At 46.8% G+C, this 26,655-nt stretch overlaps 3 protein-coding genes and 1 long non-coding RNA gene across 10 annotated transcripts; 2 read left to right on the top strand and 2 right to left on the bottom strand.

The window, feature by feature from the left end:
• Window positions 1-853: 853 nt before the first annotated feature.
• Window positions 854-17,297, bottom strand: zfyve28 (zinc finger, FYVE domain containing 28). 2 transcript variants are annotated; one of them, XM_053845735.1, is made up of 14 exons: window positions 16,951-17,297; window positions 8,155-8,295; window positions 5,647-5,784; window positions 5,208-5,410; window positions 5,048-5,137; window positions 4,845-4,934; window positions 4,679-4,780; window positions 3,254-4,615; window positions 3,093-3,188; window positions 2,846-3,009; window positions 2,661-2,777; window positions 2,502-2,591; window positions 2,311-2,414; window positions 854-2,240 (listed from the first exon to the last, which is right to left on the bottom strand). In XM_053845735.1, the coding sequence occupies exons 1-14, from the start codon at window positions 16,984-16,986 to the stop codon at window positions 2,109-2,111; spliced, it is 2,865 nt and encodes a 954-aa protein (XP_053701710.1). In that variant the 5' UTR covers window positions 16,987-17,297; the 3' UTR covers window positions 854-2,108. The 2 variants fall into 2 exon arrangements, with proteins under 2 accessions (XP_053701710.1, XP_053701709.1); XM_053845734.1 differs by having other exon boundaries at window positions 2,490-2,591; window positions 16,951-17,295.
• Window positions 17,298-17,948: 651 nt separating this feature from the next.
• On the top strand, window positions 17,949-21,891 carry cfap99 (cilia and flagella associated protein 99). Of its 4 annotated transcripts, none has more exons than XM_053845453.1 (13): window positions 17,949-18,054; window positions 18,142-18,353; window positions 18,454-18,595; window positions 18,680-18,774; window positions 18,837-18,943; window positions 19,115-19,295; window positions 19,364-19,444; window positions 20,432-20,500; window positions 20,572-20,658; window positions 20,722-20,807; window positions 20,877-21,081; window positions 21,139-21,222; window positions 21,284-21,391. In XM_053845453.1, the coding sequence occupies exons 2-13, from the start codon at window positions 18,240-18,242 to the stop codon at window positions 21,353-21,355; spliced, it is 1,323 nt and encodes a 440-aa protein (XP_053701428.1). In that variant the 5' UTR covers window positions 17,949-18,054; window positions 18,142-18,239; the 3' UTR covers window positions 21,356-21,391. The 4 variants fall into 4 exon arrangements, with proteins under 4 accessions (XP_053701428.1, XP_053701427.1, XP_053701429.1 ...); XM_053845452.1 differs by having other exon boundaries at window positions 17,970-18,054; window positions 18,211-18,353; XM_053845454.1 differs by lacking the exons at window positions 17,949-18,054; window positions 21,284-21,391 and adding an exon at window positions 21,841-21,891 and having other exon boundaries at window positions 18,065-18,353.
• Window positions 21,817-23,729, bottom strand: LOC128747524 (uncharacterized). Its single transcript, XR_008412684.1, has 3 exons — window positions 23,606-23,729; window positions 22,749-22,822; window positions 21,817-22,635 (listed from the first exon to the last, which is right to left on the bottom strand). It is a non-coding gene; the product is annotated as an uncharacterized LOC128747524 (long non-coding RNA).
• On the top strand, window positions 22,036-26,282 carry si:dkey-21a6.5 (laminin subunit alpha-2). 3 transcript variants are annotated; one of them, XM_053845457.1, is made up of 10 exons: window positions 22,070-22,181; window positions 22,522-22,651; window positions 23,934-24,098; window positions 24,170-24,308; window positions 24,367-24,455; window positions 24,522-24,585; window positions 24,807-24,895; window positions 24,970-25,082; window positions 25,274-25,430; window positions 25,690-26,282. In XM_053845457.1, exons 3-10 carry the CDS (start codon window positions 23,936-23,938, stop codon window positions 25,845-25,847), a joined length of 972 nt encoding a protein of 323 aa, XP_053701432.1. In that variant the 5' UTR covers window positions 22,070-22,181; window positions 22,522-22,651; window positions 23,934-23,935; the 3' UTR covers window positions 25,848-26,282. The 3 variants fall into 3 exon arrangements, with proteins under 3 accessions (XP_053701430.1, XP_053701432.1, XP_053701431.1); XM_053845455.1 differs by lacking the exon at window positions 22,522-22,651 and having other exon boundaries at window positions 22,036-22,181; XM_053845456.1 differs by lacking the exons at window positions 22,070-22,181; window positions 22,522-22,651 and adding an exon at window positions 23,018-23,107.
• The last annotated feature ends 373 nt before the right edge of the window (window positions 26,283-26,655 follow it).

The following is a 26,655-nucleotide window of genomic DNA, read 5'->3' as shown; positions in this document are numbered from 1 at the left end:
CGTCCCTGCCTGCAGCTGCGGACCAATCACGACCCGCGGCGCTTTAACTCTTCCGCTCTCAGTGGCTGCTGTCAAGTTCAAGGTAAAACACAGAGCAACTACTATGACGTCATCAATCCGCTAAACCCAACAGTGTGACCTCAAATGGTTTATAAATACAGCTACTTTTTATTCTCCGCCATGATCAGAAGAATCAAAACGAAGCAAATACTCAATTAAAAAAATCCCAAAGTGATTTCTTAAATACTGTATGTATTCGAGTAATAAGACGATGACTTGAAATAATAAAAGTTAAATACTACAGAACTACTGAGGTACGTCCCTGATATAAAATAAAAAATGACAATATTGATGATGATATTTAAGTAGCCCGACTCAAACACAGTACTATTTAGAACTTATTTACAGTCATATTATTTGTTATTTTCACAGACGATAAACCCGTCAAGGGCCCTTTGAAGAACGGAAATGAATGTCGCCATCTTGTGGATAACAGCTGCTGCTGCTGCACAACAACAGGAGCGTCATGAGTTTTTTAGTCAATTCGGAAATTAATGATTGTTGAGGGAAAATTAACAGAAATGAAACAGTAAATCCAATTGAGGAAGATTAAGGACGTCTGATAATTATCATAATATATATTAATTAGATATTAATCACTTATTATTTCTACTACAATATTTGCTTTCCCACCAATTGAGTAAAATCGCACAATTGCTTCAGTAGAATTCACTGTTTATCGTCGATATGAGGTTGAGGAACAAACCTGTGCTGCCACCTTCCGGGCGTCGCCAGAAAGGACCATAAAAGTGAGATGCAGAACCGGTGAAATGAAGTTGCAACACAGAGAGACTTCAACCAGGAAATGTTAATTTATTTCAATTTCAAATGCACGTCATTTAAAACTATACAACATCGTTCTTTGAACATCGTCATGGAAGCAAATGTGCTGTCTAAAAAATAAGAAACAGTTAAGATCTCTGGTTACTGCATGAGTCTGACAAAACAAAATAGCTTCATTTGTCTGTTCTTTATAAAAGAAAACACCATCTGCTTGTGAAGATAAAGTGATGATGGGATGCCTGAGAAGCTGCTTGTCAAAGCAGGTTTTACATTGTTGCTGCTGCAGTTGTCATGGAAACGGGGGTGGAGCGATAAAAAGTTCTCCCCGCAGTTCAGGTCTGAAAACCTCCGTTCACATGAGCGAGTGAGGAAGAGGAGGACTGTGGCGGCCGATCATCCGCAGTCGGCACCGGGAAAGGCCTCTGGGTGTGAGTGAAGTGGATGACGTAGATGTCACGCCAGGGTGAGTGGCGCGACTCTGTGCGACGGCAGTGTCCCTTTCATTACGACTGGCATGGTCAACAGGGCTCGGAGATGAAGCGTCACATTCAGAAGCCTACAGGTGTTCGAGGTCAAGAACTGGATCGAGGTGTTTTATGGTACAGTTGTGTGACTGCATGTGGTTGAACTGCGTGTGTCTCAGCTAAACAGTGTTACCGTACTGTGTGTTGTGCTGTAGTGTGGTCGAGGTGTAGCGTTGCTGTGTTCTAGTGTCAACAACGGTGTGTGCGCACAGTTAAAGCAGAGGCTGTCAGTGTGTGATTTTAACGTCTCATCATGGTCGACGTGTGCAAGTGTCAAGTCAGTCAACAGACAATTCATCATCTGAAGTCAAAGGTCGTCCACATTGCGACCTTGAGGGGTGGAGCTTGTGAGGGCTAACAGATGAGGTCATGCGAAGGTGAGAGGGATGGGTGGATGAGATTATTGCTGATGTGTGAACAAAGTTGTCGCCTGAAGTGTAACATTCAGTAGAAGCGGGGGGGGAGCGAGAGGGGGTCGGAACCCGGGTGACTTCTGACCCCCCGCAGAAGACAGCGGCTGGTATTTACAGGTCACTTACATTCAGGTCAGTAGTCCGACTCCAGCAGGAGTTCTGGCACAAGATTAGGAAGCTCGCTGATGCAGGAACATCACACAAGTCTTTCGTTCGGAGAGACACAATAGTGGCTCAGACTGGCGTCGGAGATGCCCGCCACTCTGTTCTGGTGTCTCTCTCTCTCTCGCTCAGTGGTGTTGCTGGTGACCCGGTGAAGGGGCGTGGGTCAGACTCCGGCTTTATCGCTGTAGAACGGTGTGACGTGGAACATGTAGCAGTGAGTGCAGACCCGGACCGGCTTCACCTGACCGTAGCGCGGCAGCGGCGCAGAGTGCGAGGAGCAGCGCGAGCAGAAGATCTGGAAGAAGAAAAGAGAGACGTTGAAGCAGCGGCGTCAGCAGACTCCTGGATGCTGCGGTCGGACCAACCTTCCCGCAGCTCCGACAGTGATGCTTCCGGCGGATGACGGTGAACGGAGCCTTGCAGGTGGTGCAGCAGCTGCAGGCTTCGTCTGGGACCCAGTCGGGAGGATCTGCGCAGGGATCAGAGACTGAGGATCAACAGGAAGAGAAGGCCACCATGACGGCTGACACTGGAGTGTTCTGACCTTCGAACTGACCCTCTCGAGCTTTAGCTGCCAATTCTGACGACGAAACCGTCTCCTGACAGAGGGCGCAATCCTCCAGGACCGAGCTGAGCACGACTGGGCCTGAAGAACCAGCAGAGAGTTACTTACTGCATCGATTTTTCTCCACAATATAGGAGAAACAATGCTCACTCTTCTTCTCCTTGTCCTTCTCTGCCTGGTCACACTTGGTGGCCATGACCTCAAACAGAGTCTTCAGGATGCTGCGCAGGTCGCTGGCGTAATTGGTCTGCAGCTGGTCTGCAACACCTGCACCAGAAGAAGAAAAACCAGGGGTCAGCTGGAGAAGAATACAGGTTGCACCAGAGGGATCCCACCTGATATGCAGACAAAGAGACGGTGGATAAGGTCGCTGCTGCTGTGGAAGCGCGAGCGGATCTTGTTCCTGGCGGCAATCTTGGCGTCCTGCAAGGCGAGCTGGATCTCGTGGTGATCCGGGTCTTCGGACATCCCCGAGCTGGGAGTGAGACTGCTGAGGGGGCTGGGTGGAAGCAGGGGGGTGGTTTGTGAAGTCGTATTTCAGGAAGGCGGCCTGTGACTGGAGCTCAGGGAATCACGTGTTACCTGGGACTGTAGGCGCTGCTGGTCAGGCTACAGGTGGTGACCGACACGCTGTCGCAGTCACTGCCAGACACAGAGCTCAACGGGGAGTTCTGGAAACTGCAGCAAACAAATATCAAGTATTTTCTCTGACTCACATTGCAGTTGAGCTCATCTCATCCTACCTGGAGCTCCTCCTGCTTTCCTCTTTGGTCTCCTGTCTGGACTCTTTACCAGCCTGCTTGTCCAGTTCCTTGAGCGGTGGCCTCTTCTCTGCCCTCTGCTGGTGGCCACAGGCCGACACTCCGTCTCCTCGGCTGCGGTCCAGAGTGGGGCGTCCTGGCCACTGGGTCATCACCAGGCACTTCTCACACAGCTGAGAGTGGCCCTCCCCACCGGCTGGTTCTCCAGAGCAGCGCGGGGACAGACGGGGGAGCTGTCCTTTACCGAAGGCCTCATGTGGAGGCAGCTGTCTGGCTGAGGACTGGATAACAGCGTTTGGTTCTGAACGCTTGTCCAGGCCAAGAGCCAGACTCGCCAGGCCGCTGGTCTCCGTGGCGATAATGTCGTCGTGGGCATCGTCGCAGGTGCCGCAGCACACACAGGAGTTGAGCAGGCAGTGAGTGGCCACCAGAGGGCCGCAAGGCTCCACCTCGGACGGGGCGGGCCGCGGCAGCAGCAGCTTGTCCACTGCCAGCTCGGTGAGGCTGGGGGAGCGTGGGTTGAAGATGACGGTGGCTGACAGCTTCATCCCTCCCATGCGGTGAGCGATGACTTCGGCGGTCTCTGCGGCAGAGCCCTCCAGACCCACCTCCCACCCGTTGGTGTACGAGAGTGCCTCAGGACCGTTAAGACAGCGGGCGTTGTGGCGCCGGGGCTGCAAGCACGGTGAGTCCGCTGTGGGGGCCTCAGGGCCCCAGCCGTTTCTCAGCGCTGTTTTAACTGAACCAGATTCTTTGGCGGGTGAACTGCTGCACCTGCAGGCATCGCGTGCGGCCTCTCCTGCTGCATCCAGGTCCTCCATGAAGAAGACACGGTCCTCCTCTTCCACATACACCCCGGTCCTGCCCGGGCCCGTCGGCTGCCTGAGAGGAGACACCTCGCAGCTGGAGGCCCCACTGGCTCCTCCCACCTCCTTCCTATTCAAGCGACGAGCTGGCGACTGACCCACACTGGGGGGCGACAACAGGGTGGACATCTCATCTCCCACCCGGTACACCATCATGTTGAGCTGCTCCAGCTCCTCCTCGTCGTACTGCATGGAGCAGGCCAGCTCCGCTTCCTCCGCCTCCTCGCACAGCAGGTCCTGCTCCTCCTGCTCCGGCTCCACCTCCTCCCACCCCTTCTCCACCTCGGCCACCTGATCTTCCACCATGCGCTCGCTCTCTACTGAGGAGGCATCGTCACTCTGGCTGCTGGACGACCCAAGTTCTGGCCCTGGTGTCGTGGACAGACTTGGCCCGGCCGGTAAGTCTCCATCCTGAGTGATACACAAGCTCCTCTCCAGCGTGATCAGCTCCTCCTCGGTCAGAGTCTGCAGCAGGTCTCTGGAGGGGACAACGAAGACATTTAGACAACGCTCAGGATCCAGAACATAGACCCAACCTCACCTGATCTTCTTCAACAAGGTTCGAAAGGGCCGGAAGAGCTCAGACATGTCCTCAAACTTCCTGTCCAGATTCAGGGGCCCCTCCCCGTAGACCACCAGTCCGCTGGAGTGACAAATGTGGTGAGTGGAAGGTAGAGGACAGCATGGCTGCGGAAGGAGTCACGTACCAGACGATGGCAAGTCGAGGAATTGTAAACATTAGTGCAGGTTCGTAGTCGTCGATCATGTCTTGAGTGAGGTAGCCGAGCTTCAGCGCCCTGGAACCACAACATTCATCAGCAAGATCTCGCTCAATAGAGGGCAACTTCAGCAGGTTTACCAGATTCAAGGTCAACACTTAAGAGACAGCAGCACAAAATATGTTCCTCACCTCTCCACTGTCTCACAGAAGAGAACGATCACCTCCTGCTGGACGTAATATTCTTTGGGAGACTTGACAGGCACCATGGCGGACACATAGCTGCAGACACAGATGTAGAAGCCGTGAATGACCCCGGTGCGACTCTGACCACAGAGACCAAGTCCAATACCTGAGTTCAAACTCTGCAAAAAGGCCGTCGAAGTGTCGCAGTGCTTCCTTCATTCGGTCGGTGTAGAGGTTGAGGTCCCTCAGGGCCTGGTCTCGGGTGATGTTGCGCACTTCCTCCAGGCTACGTGTGAGGTCTTTGGCCAGAGGTCTCATGGCGATGCTCTCGATCTCGCGGTTCATGATGATGGAGCCGGCCGCCAGACACTGAACGATGATATAAAGAGAAACTCATCTAATCTTTCCTTTCATCTTAAATGATTCCAACTTTTCAAACTCACAAATGACAGTGTCTTCCTCTTTGATTTATGAATATAATAATCCAGGCACTCATCTTTAAAATTGTTCTGCTGTCTGTTCTAGATTCAGATGGTTCATATTTAGAACTCATTTTTAATTGTATTTTAAAACTATCTAAGTGAAAGGGGAGTGGTGGGAACTACCTCGGCTCCGAACCACAGCTGCCCTGCCAAGTTGTCATGACGAATCTCCTCGGGGAACTTGACGCAGAAGTCTCTGTTGGCTCGGTTGCCCGGGATACATTCGTCCATGATCTGGTTTATGATGTTCAACACGTTGTCCTGCAAAGTCAGCAGAAGTCTGTCAGACAGTTGGAAGCGGAACATTAGTCTCATTAGCTGTACATGGAAAAACATGCAACCAAAGCTATTTTACAGAAAATTGTTGTTGTTGCTTAAAAATCTAGTAAATAGAATAAAAAAGCGACTAAAATGCAAGAGTAACAGGGAAAACATACAGTGCACAAAATGCTAACATGATGGAACTGATTTTATTGGTTAAAATGTTTACTTTTTTAAACTAAAAGCAACTGAATAGCATGTAATAAAAAAACTGAATTAATTATTATGTTTTTAGTTGGAACAACAAATAGATCTCAGCAATCATACTTTGCTCAAAAAGCATAGAACATTACGATCAATCAAGGATATTTTTTGTAACACTTTTCTATTTCACAGATCAAAGTGCAAAATGAAAAAGAACATTTTAATCAAAAGTATTATATATTAACAGCCATTTAAAAACAAAATGTATTTTGTGAATACACTGTTCTTATGTGAATACACTGTAAATACTGTTTAGATGATTCTTTGTATTCGCGCTTAGTAGTGTTTATAATGTTTCTATTTTTATTATTTATTCTTCGCCCTCGGATAAATAAGCAATAAATATAATTTTTTAATTATGGATAAATTGAATTTTCCCCCCGGATAAAGTGCTTCTGATTAATAATTCAGCAGGCACAAGAGAAAAAAGCACACAAAATGAACGTACGTTTTCATATATTTCTGTAGAACACTAGTTCAGTGAGTTCAACGACAGGGCCGTCACCAGGCCTCGTGCGTGGATTTGGGAGACCTGCTTTATGACCCCAGGATCATGTGACAGATAAAGCGATCGCGACAGTGTGAACAGAGCGATTTGTTCGGCTGTAAAACGCTGCATGTGCGGCTCATCATTTCGTGACACAATAAGGAAGGAATGACGCTTGGCTAGTTACAGTCAGCAGCAATATTCCGCCGGCGCTAAATATCATAGTGTCACTGACAACAGCAGCTAATCAAGCGAGTACAAGAGCCACAACAATGAGTCACACAGAGCTTTACAGAGCTCAGCAGCTGCACTGTAATCTTGTCACAGCACTTTCTCTGTTCGGGACCAGGAAGATTAAACTGTGAGGGAGAACGCTTAAATCACGTCAGGGGTGCGTGCGGGACCCGTGTCCCAGACTGTGCTCTCCGTACAGCAGGGGGCGATGGTGATAACAATCTGGACAACCTCCAGGAGTCCAAAGTCTTCTCTTCACCTGCTGTCTATTTCCATCTCAAACACACTTCCGGCTTGTCCCAACAGGCTGCGCTGTAATAATAGCAGCGTGGACGTAATCGCAGTAGAATCTCAGCTGGAACCTGAAGAAGCAGTGGTGAGAGGGTACAAGAGCTGGACAGTGGCACTGCTCAAACCCCAACTGTTTTGTATAGAGATTATAAAGAGGGCCACTTCAGAAACTTAAAATCTGCCCCCAGTAAAACTGCTTTCCTCTTCCTTATAAGTACCATTTTTGGATATGCCATGATCTACATGATCAAAATGGAAGCGGCGAAAACAGAGAAGGTGCAGACTAGAAGCTGGCTGCGGAGAAGATTGATGCAACAATGCAGCAGTCAGTACTCGAGCGCTGACCTTATTAAGCGTTTCTCCCCTGTGTGCGGTGCCACTGGGGAGTGAGGGGAGGAGGCCGGAGAACACACGACGACCCTCCTTCACCTCCTCCAGCTCTCTCTGCGTGACGCAGCCATCACTCACGCACTTCTCCCAACCCTGACCGCACCAGGACCTGACACAGATCCAGACTCAGCCCTGAACCAGTTCCGCTTACAGGTTTGTTTCGTCTGATAAAGTTAGCATCACAGCAGCATTTCCCAGTCCACGACCCCTCTCCAGTCTTCCTTATGACTTTTATATGTCACACTCCAGGTTAGTAAACAAGCAACCATCAGTGCTCATGTCATGACACAGCTGTTTAATAATTCATGACTGTTAATGATCGAGCTCCAGTTGTTTCCCCACTAATAATAAATATCTTTACAGGTACTGTTGACCCACTTCCAGGTAATCAAAGTCCACTTGCAGAAGGAAAACAGTTTATCAAACCCTTATCAGTTCAAGTGCCTTAGAAAGCAAAAAGATACATCATCAATCACAGTCTGAGAAGCAGATGAGTTCTGTATCAAAAGGTGTCTGTGTACGTTGTTTTAATTTGGGGTTAAATTGTGTCTCTGTGAGACAATCCACTGATCTGAGATGTTTGCCACATTGTGATGACTGACAACAGAGATGGTGAAATATGATAATATTTTCTTCAAGATCAGTGACTGTTTCTGCTGTAGGACAAGGCGGAAGACACAGCAGGAGATTTTCTCTCCTCTGACCTGGCAAGAGCGGAACTGGTTGACCAGCAGCGTGCATCTTTGAGGGTCTTTCCGGCCGTCCAGACTGTCCAGTTCCGTGGCCACCTGGTTCAACTCCTCGTCCGCGTAGTAGAACTGCGCCAGAAGCTGTGGGTCCGTCCTCTGTAAACAAAAACAAAGGTGGATTTTCCTTTGGGAGTAGCAGAGGATTGACGTCACAGCCTACAGAAAAGTTCACTACCCTTAAACAACAAGGGAATGGCACACACTCGGGCATCCACAGGTCAAAACATTTTTGATATGGCACACCTATCGAGTTCACACTGATCAAAAGGTTTCCAAAAGGCAGTGAAAGGATCCAAAGACAGTATGATGGTGAGGATGTACGAGAACCAACAGGCTAGTTCATCCACCTTATGTGTTGCTGATCCACATTAACTGGCAACCTGCTGAAGTTTCAAGCTTCCTGTTGCGTGACTGCCTCCCAGAGGACCCTCGCTTCTCTCCGAATACGATACACGGCACCGTTCCCTCATTCGCTCACATTAATTATGAACAAGGAGGAGAACGTAGAAATGGAACCTGCAGTCATGATGGAAGAGAATATATTATGGAACATCTTAAGGTCATTTACAGGACTAACATCCTGGTACCACATGCTGAGTGCAAGACACTTAGGGCTGGTGGATGCTGTACTGTACTGTAATACATCATGTGAGAAGGACACCAAGGCTGAAGCTCCTGTTTCTAAATATGTCTCGTCTCTTTCCTCCACACGCTTCAAAAAGCCTCAGCCACTTGAGACCCATTCGATTCAGGTGTACTGTCCACAAACACCGGGAACACCCACGGAACTCATGACACTTTAATGGCAGTGTTGTCACGTAACTCTTGGCTGACTGAAGTTTACCCCCGTACTCCACTAGCTATAAAGGTTCAACAGAAGAGAAGACTTTCATGTTTTTGCCACTAAAACCTGCAGCTCTGACCAGACTTGCTGATCCGAGTCAAAGACTCGCACAATAGATTGTTTGGTTCAGTGGAAGAGGAGCATCTGCCGACGCAGGCAGGAGAAGAAAAGAGGCTTTTGAAAAACAGATGCCAGACAACATTCTCCTCCTGCTGCTGCATTCCTCACACAAGAGGGAACATTCCTCCAGCACTGCATCATGGGAAGTCTTTGAAGGAAGCCCATATCCAAGAAATTCTCATTTGCTTTGAGATAAGTCAGAAGAATGTGGCGCAATCGTATGTTTAAAGTCCAAAGCTTTTAATGGAAATATTAACCTTCACCCTACTCAACGACTCTGTTGAGACTGCTGAGTCACTTCATAACTGGGACTCAGTGAGTCCACAATATGTAAAGCTATTATTAAAAAATAGAGACCAGGAAAAAAAACCTTGTTTGTATGCAATAAATGAGTCACTCTTCGGAGTCAAGAATGTCAAGTGGGACACATGCAAAACCAGCACTTCAGTCTGGATGACGACTCATGTCTGGTCTTTACTCGCCCTCTCCTTACTTGGTGCTACAACTGCTGTAGATTTCTTCCTCAGAAGATTATGCTTGGTAAGACACAGGTTAGTTTGGTTAAGGTACAGCCAAATCCAAGTGAATCAAAGTGGACTCCATGGTTCACAAATTAAGATGGACTTCTCCCCCCAGAGTGAGAGACCTAGAGGGTAATGGATTGAGTAGATCGGAGGGGTAAATTCATGTTTCATCAGGCCACAACAAAGATATTCAAGCCGGAGACATTGGCTGTTCTAGCTGACGCTCTTCAGGAGACAGAGACAGGAAACAGGAGCAGGAACATTTCGACACGAGATTTCAGGTTGTGTCACCACCTTACATCAATGAGGAGGTGATGCAGCAAATTTCATGTGTCCCCTGTGGTGTGCCGCTCTCGCAGTCAGCTGTCCAGAACACCCTCACTCAGGGATGACAAGACACCGAGCGGTGACCAGCCTGTCATTTTAAACAATTAAGATCTTGATATGGTCTCTCCTGGTGACCACCACAGTCAAGACCTTCAATCAAAACCATCCCTCAATGACTCTGAGGCTTTCTGACCCCCTAAACATCACTGTATTTCAGAAGTGTAGCTGGTGTTTACTGCCCGTCACCTCTAAACCACCTTGGTTTGACTTTGAGCTCAAGGTTTCACTTCCACTCAAGAGCGGGTACGTGACAAGTCGGAGTAATGCTCCAGAGGTCCACAGCATTCATACGGAGCCCACTTAAGGGACTGTCCAGGAGCTGTGCGTCCTGCCCTCCGCACTCTATTCCAGGATCTATTTGCTGCTTCCTGGCTGTTGTCCAGGCAGCAGATGCAAACATTGTGAGGGCAAACCAGTTCACTCCACTTCATCCACTAAGTTGGCAGACTGGCGAAAAAAAAAAGCAGCCGGGTACAGTTCATCACCTTATTTATTATTCAGGAGTCGGCATTAAATCCTCAGCAGCAGCAGCGAGCCACTTGTTTTAGAATTAAACAGTGAACTTTAGATCTATTGATTTTCTTTCGATGAGCAGAAAATACCCAGCACTCATCAAGAGTGTGCTGAGGTCGTGCAGATCACCACCCAAAAAGACAGGAAAATCTAACAACAAATGGCAATTTAACTCAGCAGAGTCCAGCGTGTCACTCATTTGTGCCATCACACAGGATGATGGATTGGACGGGATGACATTCATAGAGACAAGGCAACATTCAGTCGTCCTCCCCTGCTAGCCATTGAGGTCTCTCTTCGACTTGCAGCCACACTAAGCTCTACACTAGCTTCCCTGCTATGTCTGACCTATGTGACCCTGTAAAAGCCCATAAGAGTGGAGGGCTCAGGTATGTGTAAAGGCTCTGCCTTATCCACGCAAAGGTAACCCCTGTTTCATGTCACGTTGCATTGCATATTGAGAATAAAATCATATCCTTATCTTTCATATCTATTCCTCTAAATTAGAAACTCAAATTCCCAGCCAGGGTCAATAAGACTCTCAAACGCCTCCACCCTTACACTCCACTTTATATATTTCGCTGAAAGTTTGACGGTAGACAGTGGAGAGCTTCATTAAAATCTGAGTTGGTCGCCCATCTGGACGGAAGCTTTAATCCATGTCTCTGATCTCAGTGTCACTATAATCTGGCATTTGTGCCACGGCATGTGCCTACGAGGACAGAGTGAGGTCAGACTATTGAGAATACCTCAAAAGCCTGGAGATCTGTTCCTGCTGCTCGGCAAAAAGTAGAGTCAAGTAATGTAGGGACTGGGAATGCTCCGATCAGGGTTTTTGCTACCGATCAGCCAGAGTGCCGATCACCACGGATTTCATGGATTGACAATGAGAAGACAATGAGACTTCTGTGTACTTAATGTGAAAACATGAACCATTAAATCATTTTAATTCGGACACGTTTTAATATACCTCTTCAAGAAGGCAAAAAATATGTGAAAATACATGCAGAATGCAGCAACTATTCCGTCAAAAGGACAACTGAAAAACATTTAATTTTATGTGAGACATCGCAGTTTGGTGAGTCTATAGAGACTTTGCTATGTCCATGTAATATTTACATACCGGTCGCTTGTAGCGGGAGTCCGAGACAGAGAGCACTGCATTCATGAAAGTACCCACTTTGGACGTTTCAGACACAGGTGGTTGACGAATGCTGCAACCAACTCCAAAACTGCGACGGATCCAGTCGTTTCCGTCACCGCATAAACAACACCTGAACCTTAGCGTTCCGAATGTCACGCTCGAACCAGCACTAACAGCCTGCTACTGAGGAACCAGCTGTCTCACTTTCATGAGCCCAGAAAACTCTGTGCTCCGTCAAGTGCTGGCGATTTAAATGGCATATTTAATTTTAACGTGCTTCGCTGTACAACACTTTCCTGTGCATATGCTGCAAGATGCAAACTTTAAGTGACAGACTGAAAGAATCTTCACGACAGACAGGCTGAGTGACCAGCGAGTAGGGAGGACCGGACGCATCACAACCAGCGGGGCTTCATCAGAGTGCCGGCAGTCACACGTGATGAGTTGTGATCGGCAGTGACAGGTAGTGATCAGCATTCACTGATCAAGCTGAAATCGGCCGATCACGATCTCTGACCGATCAATCGGAGCATCCCTAGTAGGGACAGTTGTTGTGACAACCGTCTGTTGTCTGTAGCATAAGAACGAGCCACAAAGTACACTAGAGATACCAGACGGCAGTGTGAAGTGAACACCTGACTGTTGAGTGGTGAGTGCGAGGTAAAAATGGAGCAGTAGAATTGAATCACGGCCGATGAATTGTATAGCTCGATACATCAACTGTGAGTGTGTCTTGGAGCTGGACGAGCTGTTCCGTCACAAGCGTGCAACACATTGTTATGCAGCGATTTTGATGAGCGCAGTGAGACAGTCAGCCACGCTCGAGCAGCAGCAGCATCAAATCTGATAAATTGCCTGAGGGGACGTCACAGGTTTAGACCGAGCTGGAGACGACGGGCCCGATAAGGACAACAAAGCGGTGCGGTTAGAAAACAAGTTTGGAGACGGCTTGCCTCTGCCGCTCCAGGGCACCATGAGAGAAGTTTAATCTGAAATGAGACTGTCACTGAGGGAGAGGAACGTCTCTGCTGCAGCATCACGATCGATCCACTTTAGGCAACAGTGCACACGAGTCAGAGCTCAGACTCATGGCCCGATTTACTCTGATATCAAGATCATGATGGCCTGGGGGATCATAAATGATTTCACAGTCAATTAGGTTGAGTTTTGACACTGTGAAAGTGGAGTTATGTTATCTACCTGACTTAAGAGGGCTACACGCTCCATCACCCTTGTGATGCATCTACTCACGCTGTCCTTGACCCTTAAATATTGACATCATGAGGCAGACCCTTAAGAGGGGTCAATACAGCACAACCCACCCACTCCCTCTACCTCATCATAGCTCAAACACACCAGCTCCTATTCCTCAAAAACCGCAATGAGTTTAAAGATGCTGTCGACTGCCTGCCCTGTCTCCATGTGCACCACTGTCCGCCCTGTAAATCCAGGCGGCTGACACCAAATCAATGACTGCAGGTCAGCGGGCAAGCAGAACGGGACATTCGCAAGGAAGTTCAGAAGCAGCAGCGGATGAGGAGTCGGGGCTGGTGCTTTCCATCAACAGCTTCGCGGTTTCCCTCGGTGAAGATGAGCAACTAATAGCTTTGCTTGCAACCAAACGGGGGTGGAGGGTGGTGACTTGCAGAAAAGTGTGAACTTAAGTTTCAAATGTTGAAAAGGTTGAAACAAAACAAGCAACGGATGAGGATTAGCTCTATTGAAAAAGCACTTGCTCTGATGTATTTAGCATCACGTGACTCACTCAGAGTCAAGTCCAGTCCCGGTTCAGCTGAATTTTCAGTGCGGCAAAGTAAAAAAAAAAAAAAACACCCAGGGAGAGCAGACCTCTGCCAAGAAGCTTGTTTCCCCACCAACAGATTTCCACAATTCTTTAATTCTGGTGGTGATTGGCGAGTCTTTTGAGTATTTTTCCAACCCCTGACGCAAGGAAGTCAGCCTCCGCCACCTTAACCAATCAAGTGCCTCCTTCCAGGACAGGCCTCTTCCTATCCCCCTTCATCATATTTTAAGATTCTTCTGTCTCCCCTCTGCACGTGTCAAAGCTGCGTTCCCAGAAAAGCTTCTTTCTCTCAGGACAAACAGCACGGCCCTGGACACGAAAGCCTGCATCTTAAAGCACTTCATCCTCTGTCGTTTGGAAAGACGGGGGCTTCAGCTCAGTGACATTTTGACAGAGGAGTGGAAGAGGGGTTGCACACTAAACGGCTCGGCGTGAAGCTGTGGGGCGTAAAAGTCAAGTCAGAAGCTTCCTGCTAGCCGAGGTGTGAGCCGTCACCCTGACAGATGAGGTGGTGGGGAACTGAAGGTCAGCGATTTGGAAGTCTGACGGCGAATCGACCACAGGAGGAGCTGCAACAGACATGTCGTGCTCAACCTTGCTTGAGACTGTGAGCAGGTACGTCACAATGATGGAGAATTTGTTTGTGAGCGAACAAAGAAGACAAGGAGAGAGTCTCACTTTTGCTTGTGAAAAATTCAGAGAAGTTTCCTCAGACCTGTGTTGAGGCCAGGGATCCACCAGAGACTCCGCACTAAAGAGTTCCAGGCATTTTCAGAGCACCCTCCTGATCGTTGTAGCTGTTCAAAGACAGCAAGCAGCTAATTAGCACTGTGGGAACCAGTTTAATATACTTTAATAGAGCTTCTGTGTCTATTCGCAAATGAGACACTGTGATAGAAGAGTGCACTTTCTTTTATACAACTCAATGAATACAGCAGGAGTGCAGGATCGATGGCATTGTGAAAAGCGTCTCTGCAGGACTGAGGAGCACTTCTGGAAATATCAATACCTGGGCTGTCGTGTAGGGGAACATGCCGAGTCGGCTATTTTCTACCTGCAAGGGGACAGAGTTCGATAATAAACAGCTTACCGGCAATGTAAAAATGTTCTACAGCAACCCACTGTTAAGTGGAACAGATTAGTTACAACAGAATGTTCCGGTGGTTCAAGCAGGAGGGAGAAGTGAATATCCCAGGATTCCAGCTGGTGATGATGGACTCGTTCACAAGTCTTCCAATTCATGCCAGAGCTGTGACTTGGCAGAGCGACCCGGTGACGTAATAGTTCTGTGCTCCAGTCCCATTCAAGAACATGACTGAGCAGAAACGGACGCCAACACTAATGCTGACAACAATGGATGCTGAAAGTGCTGAGTCGGCGCAACGTGGCCGACAAAGAATCGGACAATGACACGGGAATGTGTGCGCGGTTGGAAGGGTGAGGCTAATGAAAGGTGTCGGAATGAGTAACCGCAATGTCGGCCTGGGTTTGACGAGGAGACAAAGTGTTTTATAAGCACTTTATTCGAACGAGGAAATGAGGGATTTGTGACCAGAAGCAAACATGGGTTTTAGAACAGTTGAAAACACATCCGTCCACCAAAGCACAATTAACATTCCTTTGACAAATGACAACTATAACATTACGACCACCTGCTGAGGATGCAGTGGTAAGTAAAAGTTAAACCTGGTAAGCAGCACGAGCAACTCTTATCCGCAAGAAAACAAGAACGAAAGACACATGGAGTCACTCTGAGGCCCTGATTTAGCAACACCATGAAAAATAACACCTCAATGACGCACCACACTGCAAACAAGGATGCTAAAGAACAGAACATATGAGAGCCCCGGAGGTCCTTTTGAGCACCAACAAACATGATAAAATAGGTTTGCGACAACAATAACAGCAGAATGGCAAATAGTTTAACAAATATTGGAGCGACTTGAACGGACTGAATTCACGTGAAGCCAGACATCTTTCAGAATGCAAACACCCCATCAAGCCCGTCTGTAGGTGTTACAGCAACAAATTCGCTGCTCTCAAAAGTCAAGTTTGTTTATTCGGTTTGACACATTTTTATGCAAATGTTCACCACTCTATTTCAACCTCGCTGCACCCCATTTTTAAGAGTCAACATTAGAACACAAGTGGTGTGTCACGGGTTGGTGGGAGCAGAATAGTTGCAGCGAGAGTTGAAGGAGGATTTTAACATCACAACACCCAGAGCTGGTTAATCTCATGTTGGGTATGAAGCGTCACGAGTACTGGAGAGACCAGAAAACAACAGTAACAAGAAAAGGTGCTCAAAAATCCACTTACATTTATGTTTGACATTTTCTTATTCTTTATATTGCAGACTGAGCGGTCTGGAAATGAGTCTCACCTGACCGCGGCTATATTGCAGCACCTCTTAAAAAAAAAGATGCTGAAAGGTCTGATGAAGTCATCCGGATGACATCAGCAAACACAACAAATCCTGTCACAGCCAGGACTGAAAAGACAGCCATGGTGAGGCAGCGCACTGGAGCTCAAACAAAAGACATGCAGTGTACTAGTTATTGAGTGCTGGATTCCCGTTGGAGGAGTGTCAACAATCACCAGCAGCAAAATACCATGATAACTTAAGTTCATTAAGAAGCCATATTACAGGGTAATTTCCGGCTTGTGTGTTAAACTGCTGATGGCGAATAACAATATGGTAGCAAGGATGCAACTTTTTGGTGAAACACTCTCAGTAAATTTCCACAGAGACCAGATGAAATGCCATTTAAAAATATTTCAGCTTTTCTAGGAACAAAATTTTTGTCACTTTTTAAGCAAATTTTGACTCATGCTGACTGACAACCACGCTCACACATTGGAGGCAACTGGAACACCTGAAGGAAACAAGCACGAGGAGAACATTCCTAAACCCAAATTGCCTCAAGGTGGACTCAAACTCATGATCTTGCTCTAAGAGTGCAGTACAAATCCCTGTCATGAAGTGAAGTGTTAAAGTAAACAAGCAAAAAAGATATCAGAATTCATTTAATGGTTGAAGAACAAGAACAATGCTAACAAAGCGAAGTAAAGGGAACTATCCAAAATAGTTATTCATTAAAATTAAGATTGTGCAAATTTAAAAATATCTAAATTCATGGACACTTATGTGAAGTAAACGCCGGTTTTGCCATTTTTTTAAGCGAGTAGAGTGACCTGGTGGCTACATTTTGAATAGCGTGACAATGGTGGTCTCGAGAATCGCCGGTAAACAAAAGAATCAACAAAAACAAAGCAGCATCAACAACACGGGCTGACGTCAGACAAGGTGCCAAAAGTGAGCAAGCTAGCGGTGATGCTAAGCTACTTCCACACAAAGAGGCAAAAAGCCCTGACAGCGGCGGTGACACGGTGTGAGGGGGGCGGGACAACTTACCTTGGGCTTGTACAGCCACTTTCGGAAGCGGTTCATCGTCCCGTCGCCACCTTCCTTTGTCACCGAGCCCACCTCTCTCGTCTCCCGCACCTGTGTCTGACACTGTCGGCGCTAAGCTAGGCTAGCGTCGGAACACAACACGGCAAGTTGAACCTGAACGAAACGCAACGTCTTCGGGCACAGACCGAGCAGTCGTCCGGAGACGTAGTCCCATCTTCACGGTCGCAGGATATAGGCTTCCGTTCGCTCCCCGCCCGGGACCAGACTGGAGCACCAAGCGTCGCGCTGCTCTCTCAGCCGCTCCAGCGTTACTGACGACGGTCACGTTGACACAGTCACCGCCCACTTTCCCACGAGGCGGTGCGTTCAAGTACAGCTCGGTTTCTTCACCACAGTTTGCTTAGTAAAATTTTATTTAGTATATCTGGGGCGTCTTGTTCACGAGGGAGGTGTTGAAATAGGAGACCCAGCGCGCACTGAAGAGACGTTGCTGAAATCATTGTCATTTATCTACGAATGTCAACAAAAGAACAATGTTTGTTAAACTATCTGGTGATCGTTCTTGGCTTAGCTCCAATTCAAATAGTTGAAGTCAGATACATTTTATGACACCTGCAGTGATTAAGTCGAAGAACAGAACAGATCAAAATATTTAACATGTCATAATAATCAGTTCACCTCCTGGACAAAATAGCTCGTTTACAGGCTGACATCTAATTTGATCATCCTAATCGGATCACGGCAGGAAATCAGATCAACTGCATTTAGCATGTGATTTCCATTAGAATTCATTTTTTTGGCCATTTTGAGTCACGATATCAGCCACGATGACACTTCACATGTCACATGTAGAACGTTGCTCACGTCTGGAAACAGACTGCTCTTCGCTTGGGAGTTTCCCAAATCCCCCTTCCTCAGAAGTCAGAATTTCCAATAGTACATGAAGGAAACACCGTCAATGACGTCACCTTTGTTTTGTTGTGGCAACCTGCTCTTGACGACGTGACGGGGACATAAGTCGTTTAGTTGTCTAATAAAGACGTATTTATTTGAAAGTCGGAAGTTAAGATAAAATAAAAAGAAATTAAAGGCCTCAATGAGCGGGTAATATTACTTTAATTTTTGCAGTTATCATTCCCTTCTATATTTGTGTTTATATATATTATATATTTACACTTATCTTGATTGCAGATAGTCAACAAGGTTGATAAAATGATTTTAAAAAATAATACCCAATTTTAAGGACTCATTTTAACTCAGTTGGCAGTGTGTCACTGATTGGTGAGAACATGGCACCGAACTACGGCGCCTTGGTGAAGGAGGCTATCGAGCTCCTGGACAAATTGGCTGTCAGCAAACTGACCCTGGATGATTTTCTGGATGAAGTTATAGAGCACCAGGAGGTACTACAATCCCCGGTCACGCTGGTCTCCACTCAAGTCTTCTCAGAAGTCATTATAGTCCTCAAATGTGGACCACAACTGACCGGCAGCTGTCTAACAGATGGAGAGTCTGCAGCAGACGTTCCTCCTGGAAGTTGTCTCTGGATGTGTGGAGCGCAAGAGGCTACTGGACATAATTGTTGATACTTTTTACGGCCAGAAAGGACAGTGTTTGTCCAGAAGTGACCGGACGCAGTTTGTCGGTGAGTAAGGAGGCATGTTGAGGCACCTCAAGTCCAGCTCCTCCTCTCCTGGTTTGTCTAAAATCCTGATTCAATCCTTTTCAGTCATCTGCTACCTCGCCACATTCTCCCTCGACGACTTGGGCATCCAGGTGTTCGGCCACATTCTTAAGTCCTTGGACATCAAGAAGATGCACTCGGTAATCGATCTGAACGCAAATCTTCACCCAAACATAAAGATGATGGATTGGTTCTCTTCCAGTTCATAAGTTTCTTCTTCGACAACTTGACCACCTGGATCCCTGACGAGTGGAATACGGTCTACGATGTCGCCTACGTGGAGGAGTACTTGATCAGACCCTTGCTCAGGTGACACTCGAAACCAATCTGGAGGGAAACAACAACTGTTCCCACAGACCTGCCCCTCCCAAACACACAATCATAGTGCACGGAACAGAAGACCATTCTTCGCTTCCACTGGTTCAATATTAGATCTGTGAGTCCAAGTCTCTCTCTTCAATAGCGTCCGTTTTCTCATAGGTGGCGCCCTGACGTGGAGATTCTCGTGGGTCAGCTGGCCGTCATGTTGGAGGGAGGCATCCCGATCAAGAAGGGTTTGATAAAAGTCACTGAGCCACAAGAGTTCTGTTTCGGTAAACGTCGGCAGTGTCCTCGACCCCCGACGCCTCCTCAGATCGTCCCAGCAGAGAAGCACAAGCCTGTAAGACTGGAGTCATTATTGTGCTTGTTCTTTTGAAGTCCCAGACACTTAAGACTCTTATTTTGAAGGTGCCGTCTTCCAACTACAGAGCTCCCAAAGAGAAAGAGGTCATCGAGGAGATGAAGCAGAAGAACCATCAGATGTCAGAGGTACTTTTGTGTCTGTGGTTAAGTGGTTAAGTAACATAAACCTCGTTTGAACCTTTGACTAACCTAAACTTGACCATGAACCAAACTTACCAAACTTCAATGACCTGACATGAGTGAGTCATTGCTAGTTCACCAAACCGTACCGTTTATGTCTTGATGTAACTTTGTTAAAAGGGCAAATAAATCAATAAATAAATAAATCAATAGGTCAAAATAATGAATTTATATAGATTAACTTTAATTTGTGTTTAATTTATTCCAACATGTGTAGCCTATCTGTACTTCATGTCTTTATTTTGCACAATGTAACCATAACAACTCAACTGGTTAAAACGTAAACTTCAGCTGAACCAAACCTGGAGTTAATACCAACTCAGCCATAGAATAAAGTGCAACATAATAGAGAATGTTCTACAAAAACAAATCTCATTAGACCCAGAAAAACATAAATATGATAAGAGTGAATGTGCTTTTTTCGATCTTGCTATTTTGGTTTCAAAAAAAATTTATTGCTGTCATGTGGAAAAATGTTAAAAGACCAAAGATAAACCAGTGGATGCGAATGTTGCTCTCTTGTTTACCATTAGAAAGAATTACATATACACTAATAGGGAAGAAAAAAAACATTTAAAAAAAAGGAATCCTTTTAAATGCTATCTGAAAGATTCAGACTTGGAAGTACACATATGAATGGCACTCAAATGCAGTTTTTTCTATGTATCTGAAGTTTGTTACTTGGTAAAGACTACAGTATTTTGTTTTTGCTGAAGATATTGTCTGAAGTTTGCATGAGAAGCAATATATTTTATGTTATTTTGTGTGTATTGATTGTTTTTGTTATTGTAAATTTGGTTGTGTTTTATTATTATTATTCCTCCTTATTTGTGTGTGGTACTATTTTGAAAAGATGAATAAATACATTTGGACAAAAAAAATAAATAGTGCAACATAATGGACCCGCAGTTGTAATCCTGATCTTCTCTGCAGGAACTCCTGCGGGAAGCAAACAGCAAAGTGTTCCGATGCACCAACACGCAGAAGTCTGAGCAGACGGAGGTGAGTCAGACCAGCTCTCACTGTGATGATTGACAGTAGATGTTTGCTCTGGTTTGTCATCCCCACATCAGAAAATCATGGCCAAGATCCAGGAGGAGATGGACTCAAAGCTCAAGTTCGACTCATTTCAGTCGATGGTTCCACCGCCGTCCACGTGGGTGAGATCAGTTCTGAGCCGAGCCACTGAACCGTCTCCTGACACCCTGATGCAACTGCTCTAGAGAAGCCAGCCCGTCAGGCTGAACAAGGCAGCTGTCAAACGTCAGAAGGTTGTGGAGGACCGACGATTGCAGGCAGAGCTTGAGAAGTAAGACTTGACTTCCCATCCTGCTGTGGAGGTCATTTGTTGCAGAGGCAGAATTTGAACTGCTTGCAGGATGGAGTACCTTCAGAAGGGCGGCGGCGAGTCCTCTGCGTTCCTGCAGTGGCAGACGGAGATGAAGCAGAAGGACCTTGAGGAGGAGCTCGCGAAGATGGAGCACCTCCGACAGGGTGCTCGGAACACGGACAAGGAGGCGGCGCAGGCCAAAGTTCGGATCGCAGAGCGGAACCAGAGGACGGTGCAGCTCATGAAGGAGGAGGTGAGAAAGAGGCGTAGAAGAATCAACCATGGTAGATGATGCAGCTGTGGTCTCCAGATGGCAACACTGAGGCAGCACGACATGAACAAGTGCAGGACATCGGAGCAGTCGACGGCATCGGACGAGGAGACGGATACACACGTACGAGAACAACCCGCGTCATAACTCCTACGACTTCTTAACCCGAACTTTGTGTCTTCAGGAGAGAATGGAGAGGAACTGGACTGAGCTGCAGCAGAACCTGCTGAGATACATTGAGAGGGACAACATCTGAAATAAACCTCTGTTTTTAAGACTTGGTGAAGTGTGGTGTTTTCATGTTGCTTCATGTGTGTCCATCGTGATGACTTTGTGTTTGTCTTTTATATGCTATACATAATGTGTCTCTGTTTTATGTGTGTCATTTTTACCCATACATGGTGTGCGTTGCGTGTGTGGGTAGGAGAGAAGTCTATGGAAGTGTCTTTTACTAACAACGCAGCCTTCTGTGTGTCATGCATATGTTGTGTTTTCCTTTCTTCAGATATCGTAGTGAAGGTTTCATCTCAGATTTTGAACCCGATTTTTCTACTTGTCGTGTGTGTTAACGTGTGTTACCGAGTCGTGTGTGTCATGCATTGTGAGCTTCTGAATTTAGTGAATTTCACTCAAGCTAGTGGTTTGTGTCTCTTGGGTGTGTTGTGTTGATGGCAAAACTGAGCCCATGACTGGCCTCTCTTCCCCAAAAACAACTGACTCTTTATTTCCATTTAATTTTAGTTTGTGTGTGTACACTGAAGATGATGATGATGATGAAGAACGAAAACCAGCAGTAAAACAGAAGCTCTGAAACTCACGGTTCTTGGACCTGAAAGCTCTTGCAGCAACAACAGCGCTCCTGAATTTCACCCCTCCCCTCCCAACCAAAGCAAAATCACATGATGTGGAATTTGTCACATGACGCTGAGCGGAATGATCCCATAGCAGAGAGCAGCTTCTCAGAGAGTCGAGTCGGCCAAGATGATGCTGCTCCCCAGAGTCTGCTGCTGAGAGCCTTCAACTGGAGTGGAGGATGGAGCGCCCTGGAGCTCTGCAGGTCATCGCAGCCGCTTGCTTCATTGGTGAATATCCCATTTCTATCCTTTTGAAGCTTCAAGGAGCTTCATAATACATGGTACAAGTCTGCTGATGTAACAACCTGAAACAACAGCTGAGCCTTCTGTATCAGTTCCTTCTTGCTCAGATCCAGGCTTCTCTTATAGCTGTCCGCTTTCTTCATGCTCAAGATGGACTTAACCCTTGAAACTCCAAATGTTTACTTCATCAGCCACAACTTTTTTTCTGCTCTTGTGAAAAGCCTGATTTAAATTTCCTGAACTCTGGAGCCAAAAATACAAGCTGCTCAACAAGCTTTTTCATTTTTCCCTGTGCTTGACTGCCTCATGTCTTGCTGAAAGGAAGCTGAGTCAGAGATGAAGATACTGAGTGACTAGGGAGATCCGAAATGAGTGCATCAGAGTGACATGTGGAGAAGCGTGCAGGCAAAGCCAGGGAGGTCGGATGATGAAGAAGTGACTGGAGGATGAGAGAGGTAAAGCAGGTTGACTTGCTGTGGCAAACCCTGATGGAGAACCTTCTTTAGCAGGTGTATTTGTGCCTCAAAAGTCAGGAGGCTACATTAGTTTTACCTTTGAGACTCACTCATAAGACGATCCTCCAGGTTCGGGACCTTTGTGACACATGACCTTGGTTATCTGAGGCACTGCGGGCGACAAACGAAACTGCTGAATCACATGATCTTGTTTCGGAATAATTGCATTTCATGAGGAAGATGGCAGCCACTCAGGAGCACATGGCTAATGTGATTAGAGTCACAATGTGGGCTCTGTTTGGTGCCCAAACCTGCTGCCGCTGCAGCCACCCTGAGTCCGGTTCTGTGCTGTCAGAACTGCACCACGACACAATTAATGACCAGTGTTGTTGAAGTCATGTCAACCCTGTTATCTGCCAGTGACACTCAAGTGTTCGCTGGTTCTCTGGAGGAAGGGTGAGTTGAAGAGTTTAGCAGCGTTTAGCATACCTGCGGCTTACGCTTTTACTGAGGACTCAACACATCATTTCCCTCAGCAGTATCTCCACAAAGATTACTACAAACGTTAAGGCTTGGAACTTCGCTTCTCTGAAGATGACTAAAAGGCGCCAAAAACTAAAAACCCTGAAATGCCGTGAACAAAATAAACAAGGCAAAAAAGCAAAACAAAAGGACGACTGCTATTGCTCACAGAAGCCATTCCCTGTTGCTACGAGAAGCTAACCAGAAGTGGCAGAAGAACGCATTAGCATCTTTAGCATCCGCTGTTAGCGCTGGCTCTTAAAACATTTTTTAAGCAATTTGATGTGTGAACCATTCAAGTCAGACACATCCAAGGGAGATAAATTAAGAATATAAGAGTGTATGTTCTTCCCGATGCTAACTGTTTTAACTAGCATTAGTTGCTGCCCTTGGTGAATTTCTTTTTTTCACTTCATGTACATTTTAACTGACCTGATCCCACGAGTCATCAATACGGCATCTCATTTATCCTGCTAAATAGGACGGTTTTGTGCTGATAGCATGCTATGCTAACTGACAGGTAGAACAATGGTCGGCTGACTTGACTTAAGTCGCTTTTACTGAACATGTAGTTGCTAATTTACAGTGTTCCACTTTGATCTTAAAACACTGTTCGATTCATCGCGACTAAATAAATGAGCCATGCAACATGCATGTTGTCACTTTAGAGAAAAGCTTGCTTTGTGTTACGGTGGTAAACAAAGCTTCTCCTTCTTCTCTGCTTCCAGTCTGCTGAGCTTGTTGTTATTGTTGTCTTCAGGAATGGTGGTGAGCCAGACGACCCTCCCGCCTGCCGTGACCAACACCACCGTCATTCAGGACATGACTGTGACCCCCGTGATTCCCCTCAGCACCACCCCCGGGTGCTCCGCCTTCAACGTCTCCACATGTGAGCCCTGCGCGCCAGGATCCCAGTACGACAACAGTGAGTGGCTCAAAGCATCTCACCATGAGTCACGATAATATTGGGCTAACTCCACCGATCTTTGTCTCCAGACACTTTGCTGTGCGCCTGCTGCCCAAACCCGGGTCTCTGTCTCTTCCCAGGAGCGTGTCTCCCCTGTGCCACCGGCTTCTTCCAGCCGCTAGCTGGTCAGCAGAGATGCCTGCCCTGCAGCCGCGGCTTCTACACAAAGTAATGTTTGACCAGACATTCCTCCCTCCTCCCTGCTCTAACTGTCGTGTGACCTCAGCTTCACAGGAAGCCCCCTCTGTCACGCCTGCCCCCCTGGGTCCTTCAGCAACAACACAGGGTCTGAGACTTGCACGAGCTGCTCCCCAGGTATCGACTTGTGTTTGATCACTTCTGATGATGTCAGCAGGTATTGAATCTTTGTCTGATCGCCAGGATCCTTCACGTCCCAGCGCAGCTCCACCTCCTGTTCCCCGTGTGCAGCGGGAACCTTCTGCAAGTGAGTCTTTTTTGGTGTGTCCTGTCATCTTAAGCTGTGACTCAACATCACATGTTGTGGCTCATGGTTTCAGTGGCACACACATGAATGGGGGGCATTGAAACTCACACAGCTGGGAATAGCTGGACAAGTCACACAATGTCTACATGCTGAAACACACAAGCAGAGGCAGATGAAAACACATCACTTAATTCACACAATCACTGACTGTGTCTGCTCAGCATGACGGGTTGTGCTCAGTGTCCGCTGTGTCCTGGGGGATCTGAAGCTCTGCAGTCAGGGGCCCGGGGCTGCACGCCCTGCCGTCCAGGTAACCCTCATTGTTGTTGTCCGGTCAGATCAGGAGTGCACAGGCCGGTCCAGGTGACCTCTGGTTTTGGGCAGGTATGCACAAGCCTCCTCACCAGACCATGTGTCAGATCTGCAGCACTGGGTTTTACCAGGTCCACTGGGGTCAGGAGGACTGTGACATCTGTCCGGAGAACCACTACTGCCCGGTGAGTCACGGGTTGATAACTCCCTTCAACATTCTCTTAAACACAACAAGCCAGGAGGGCATTTCCTCTTCGGAGTACAGCTAAGCCCAGATTGGAAGATCTAGCGCCCCCCCAGCACAATGGAAGCACCTTATTGGAATGGAATTGATGAGCAGATGTTTGAGCAGCTGTTCTTATTCTTCTTCTGCCAGAGTCCAGACGTGACCCCCATCTTGTGCCCCAATGACGCCTTCTGCCCAGCGGGAAGTCTGGGTCCTGGTTACTGCATGGAAACCTTCTTCCGTAAAGCAGGAGACACGTGCGAACTGGCCCCGGTCACGATCTCTCTTCTGGTCATTGGAGGAGGAGGTGAGGAGCTGGACAAGTCCAGACACTACTGAAACCCTGGATCACTATAAAACATGACCTTCACTCTTTAAAACATTGGGTTTCTTTATTTTGTGAGATCATTTAAACTCTTTTAAAAACTCTGACTAGTTGAACTACTGACACATTTCACGACATCAGTCTCACTCTGATCCTGATTTCATGGGAACTGTCTGGCGTCGATGTTGCACGTCTGGCTCTAACGGACGGTTAAGCGCTGAACATCTCTGTCTCCCTCTAGTGGCTCTGCTCTTCATCATCTTGCTGGTTGTGCGGCGGCGGCGTGAAACAGAGGGGGAGCTGGCCGTGGCCCGGGCTCCGTTGCTGGGCAAAGAGAGACCACAGGGCCGCTACTATGGGATTCCCGGTGACGCTGAACCAGTGTACGCCGGCTGGTGAAGCGGCACAGATACAGCACAGAACAGACTCCAAATGTTTTTTTTTTTTTTACGTGGTTGTCATTTGCCAGGTCCGATTGCCTCCTTTCCTATGACAATCCTCCTTTCACCTCTGGACGGTTATGAATGTTCTACCATTGCATTTAGATGGGTTTTGAAGGTGAACAACACCCTTGAAGTGCTTTTCTCTGATGCTTTGTGCTCACCACTGGACTTACTGCCGCTCATTAATAAGTAATTTATAATCCACTATGAACCATGGCCTCAGACTAAGAGGAGCTATCTTGGATGCATGGAGACCTTCATTGGTGGATGAGAAGAAAATGTTTCTTTTTGTTGTTGTGCTTGATTTTTTCACTTGGATTTTATAAAGATTATATTTGTACAGTTTCAATTAAATAAATTAAGTTCAAGCTCTTGTCGCGGCATTTTGATGCGTCGGTTGGGTTCATATTTTTGATGGCTGATGGTTTCAAATGCTGTCAGCCGAAGAGTGTTTTGCCTACTCACGAATGTGTGTAAGAAAAACAGAGGCAATAATTGAAGAACTTAAGTTAAATTAAGTCACATTATTATGTAAACGTAGTACAGCGCAGAATCTACTCTTGTTGAGCCATTTGAAAATTATTTATTATTAATTATCCGGTTTTAATTTTTTTTTATTCCAATTTATCTTTTCTTTCTTTGTTTAAAGATTTGGAGAAAAAAGAAAGTCCACTATGGCATGAAATCAGTCCTTTAACATCAGATCTTTTCTAGTTTTTCTTGGTTTCAGTGATGCTTTTTACATCTTCATTCTTGAATTATCG

The sequence above is a fragment of the Synchiropus splendidus genome, chromosome 16 (genome assembly GCF_027744825.2).
Source record: "Synchiropus splendidus isolate RoL2022-P1 chromosome 16, RoL_Sspl_1.0, whole genome shotgun sequence".
Classification (NCBI taxonomy): domain Eukaryota; kingdom Metazoa; phylum Chordata; class Actinopteri; order Syngnathiformes; family Callionymidae; genus Synchiropus; species Synchiropus splendidus.
The sequence above is the reverse complement of the archived record's forward strand: the minus strand, read 5'-3'. Positions and strand labels throughout refer to the sequence as shown.

Coding starts and splice junctions, on each gene's coding strand:
- zfyve28 (XM_053845734.1), bottom strand. CDS start 16,986: ATGAACCGCTTCCGAAAGTGGCTGTACAAGCCCAAG. Junction 5,138..5,207: donor TTTGCAGAGTTTGAACTCAG/GTATTGGACTTG, acceptor CTGTGTCTGCAG/CTATGTGTCCGCCATGGTGC. Junction 4,781..4,844: donor CCTCGACTTGCCATCGTCTG/GTACGTGACTCC, acceptor TTGTCACTCCAG/CGGACTGGTGGTCTACGGGG.
- cfap99 (XM_053845453.1), top strand. CDS start 18,240: ATGGCACCGAACTACGGCGCCTTGGTGAAGGAGGCTATCGAGCTCCTG. Junction 18,596..18,679: donor TGACCGGACGCAGTTTGTCG/GTGAGTAAGGAG, acceptor AATCCTTTTCAG/TCATCTGCTACCTCGCCACA. Junction 20,501..20,571: donor AGAAGTCTGAGCAGACGGAG/GTGAGTCAGACC, acceptor TCCCCACATCAG/AAAATCATGGCCAAGATCCA.
- si:dkey-21a6.5 (XM_053845455.1), top strand. CDS start 22,133: ATGGAGCGCCCTGGAGCTCTGCAGGTCATCGCAGCCGCTTGCTTCATT. Junction 24,456..24,521: donor TTGCACGAGCTGCTCCCCAG/GTATCGACTTGT, acceptor TCTGATCGCCAG/GATCCTTCACGTCCCAGCGC. Junction 25,431..25,689: donor TCTGGTCATTGGAGGAGGAG/GTGAGGAGCTGG, acceptor GTCTCCCTCTAG/TGGCTCTGCTCTTCATCATC.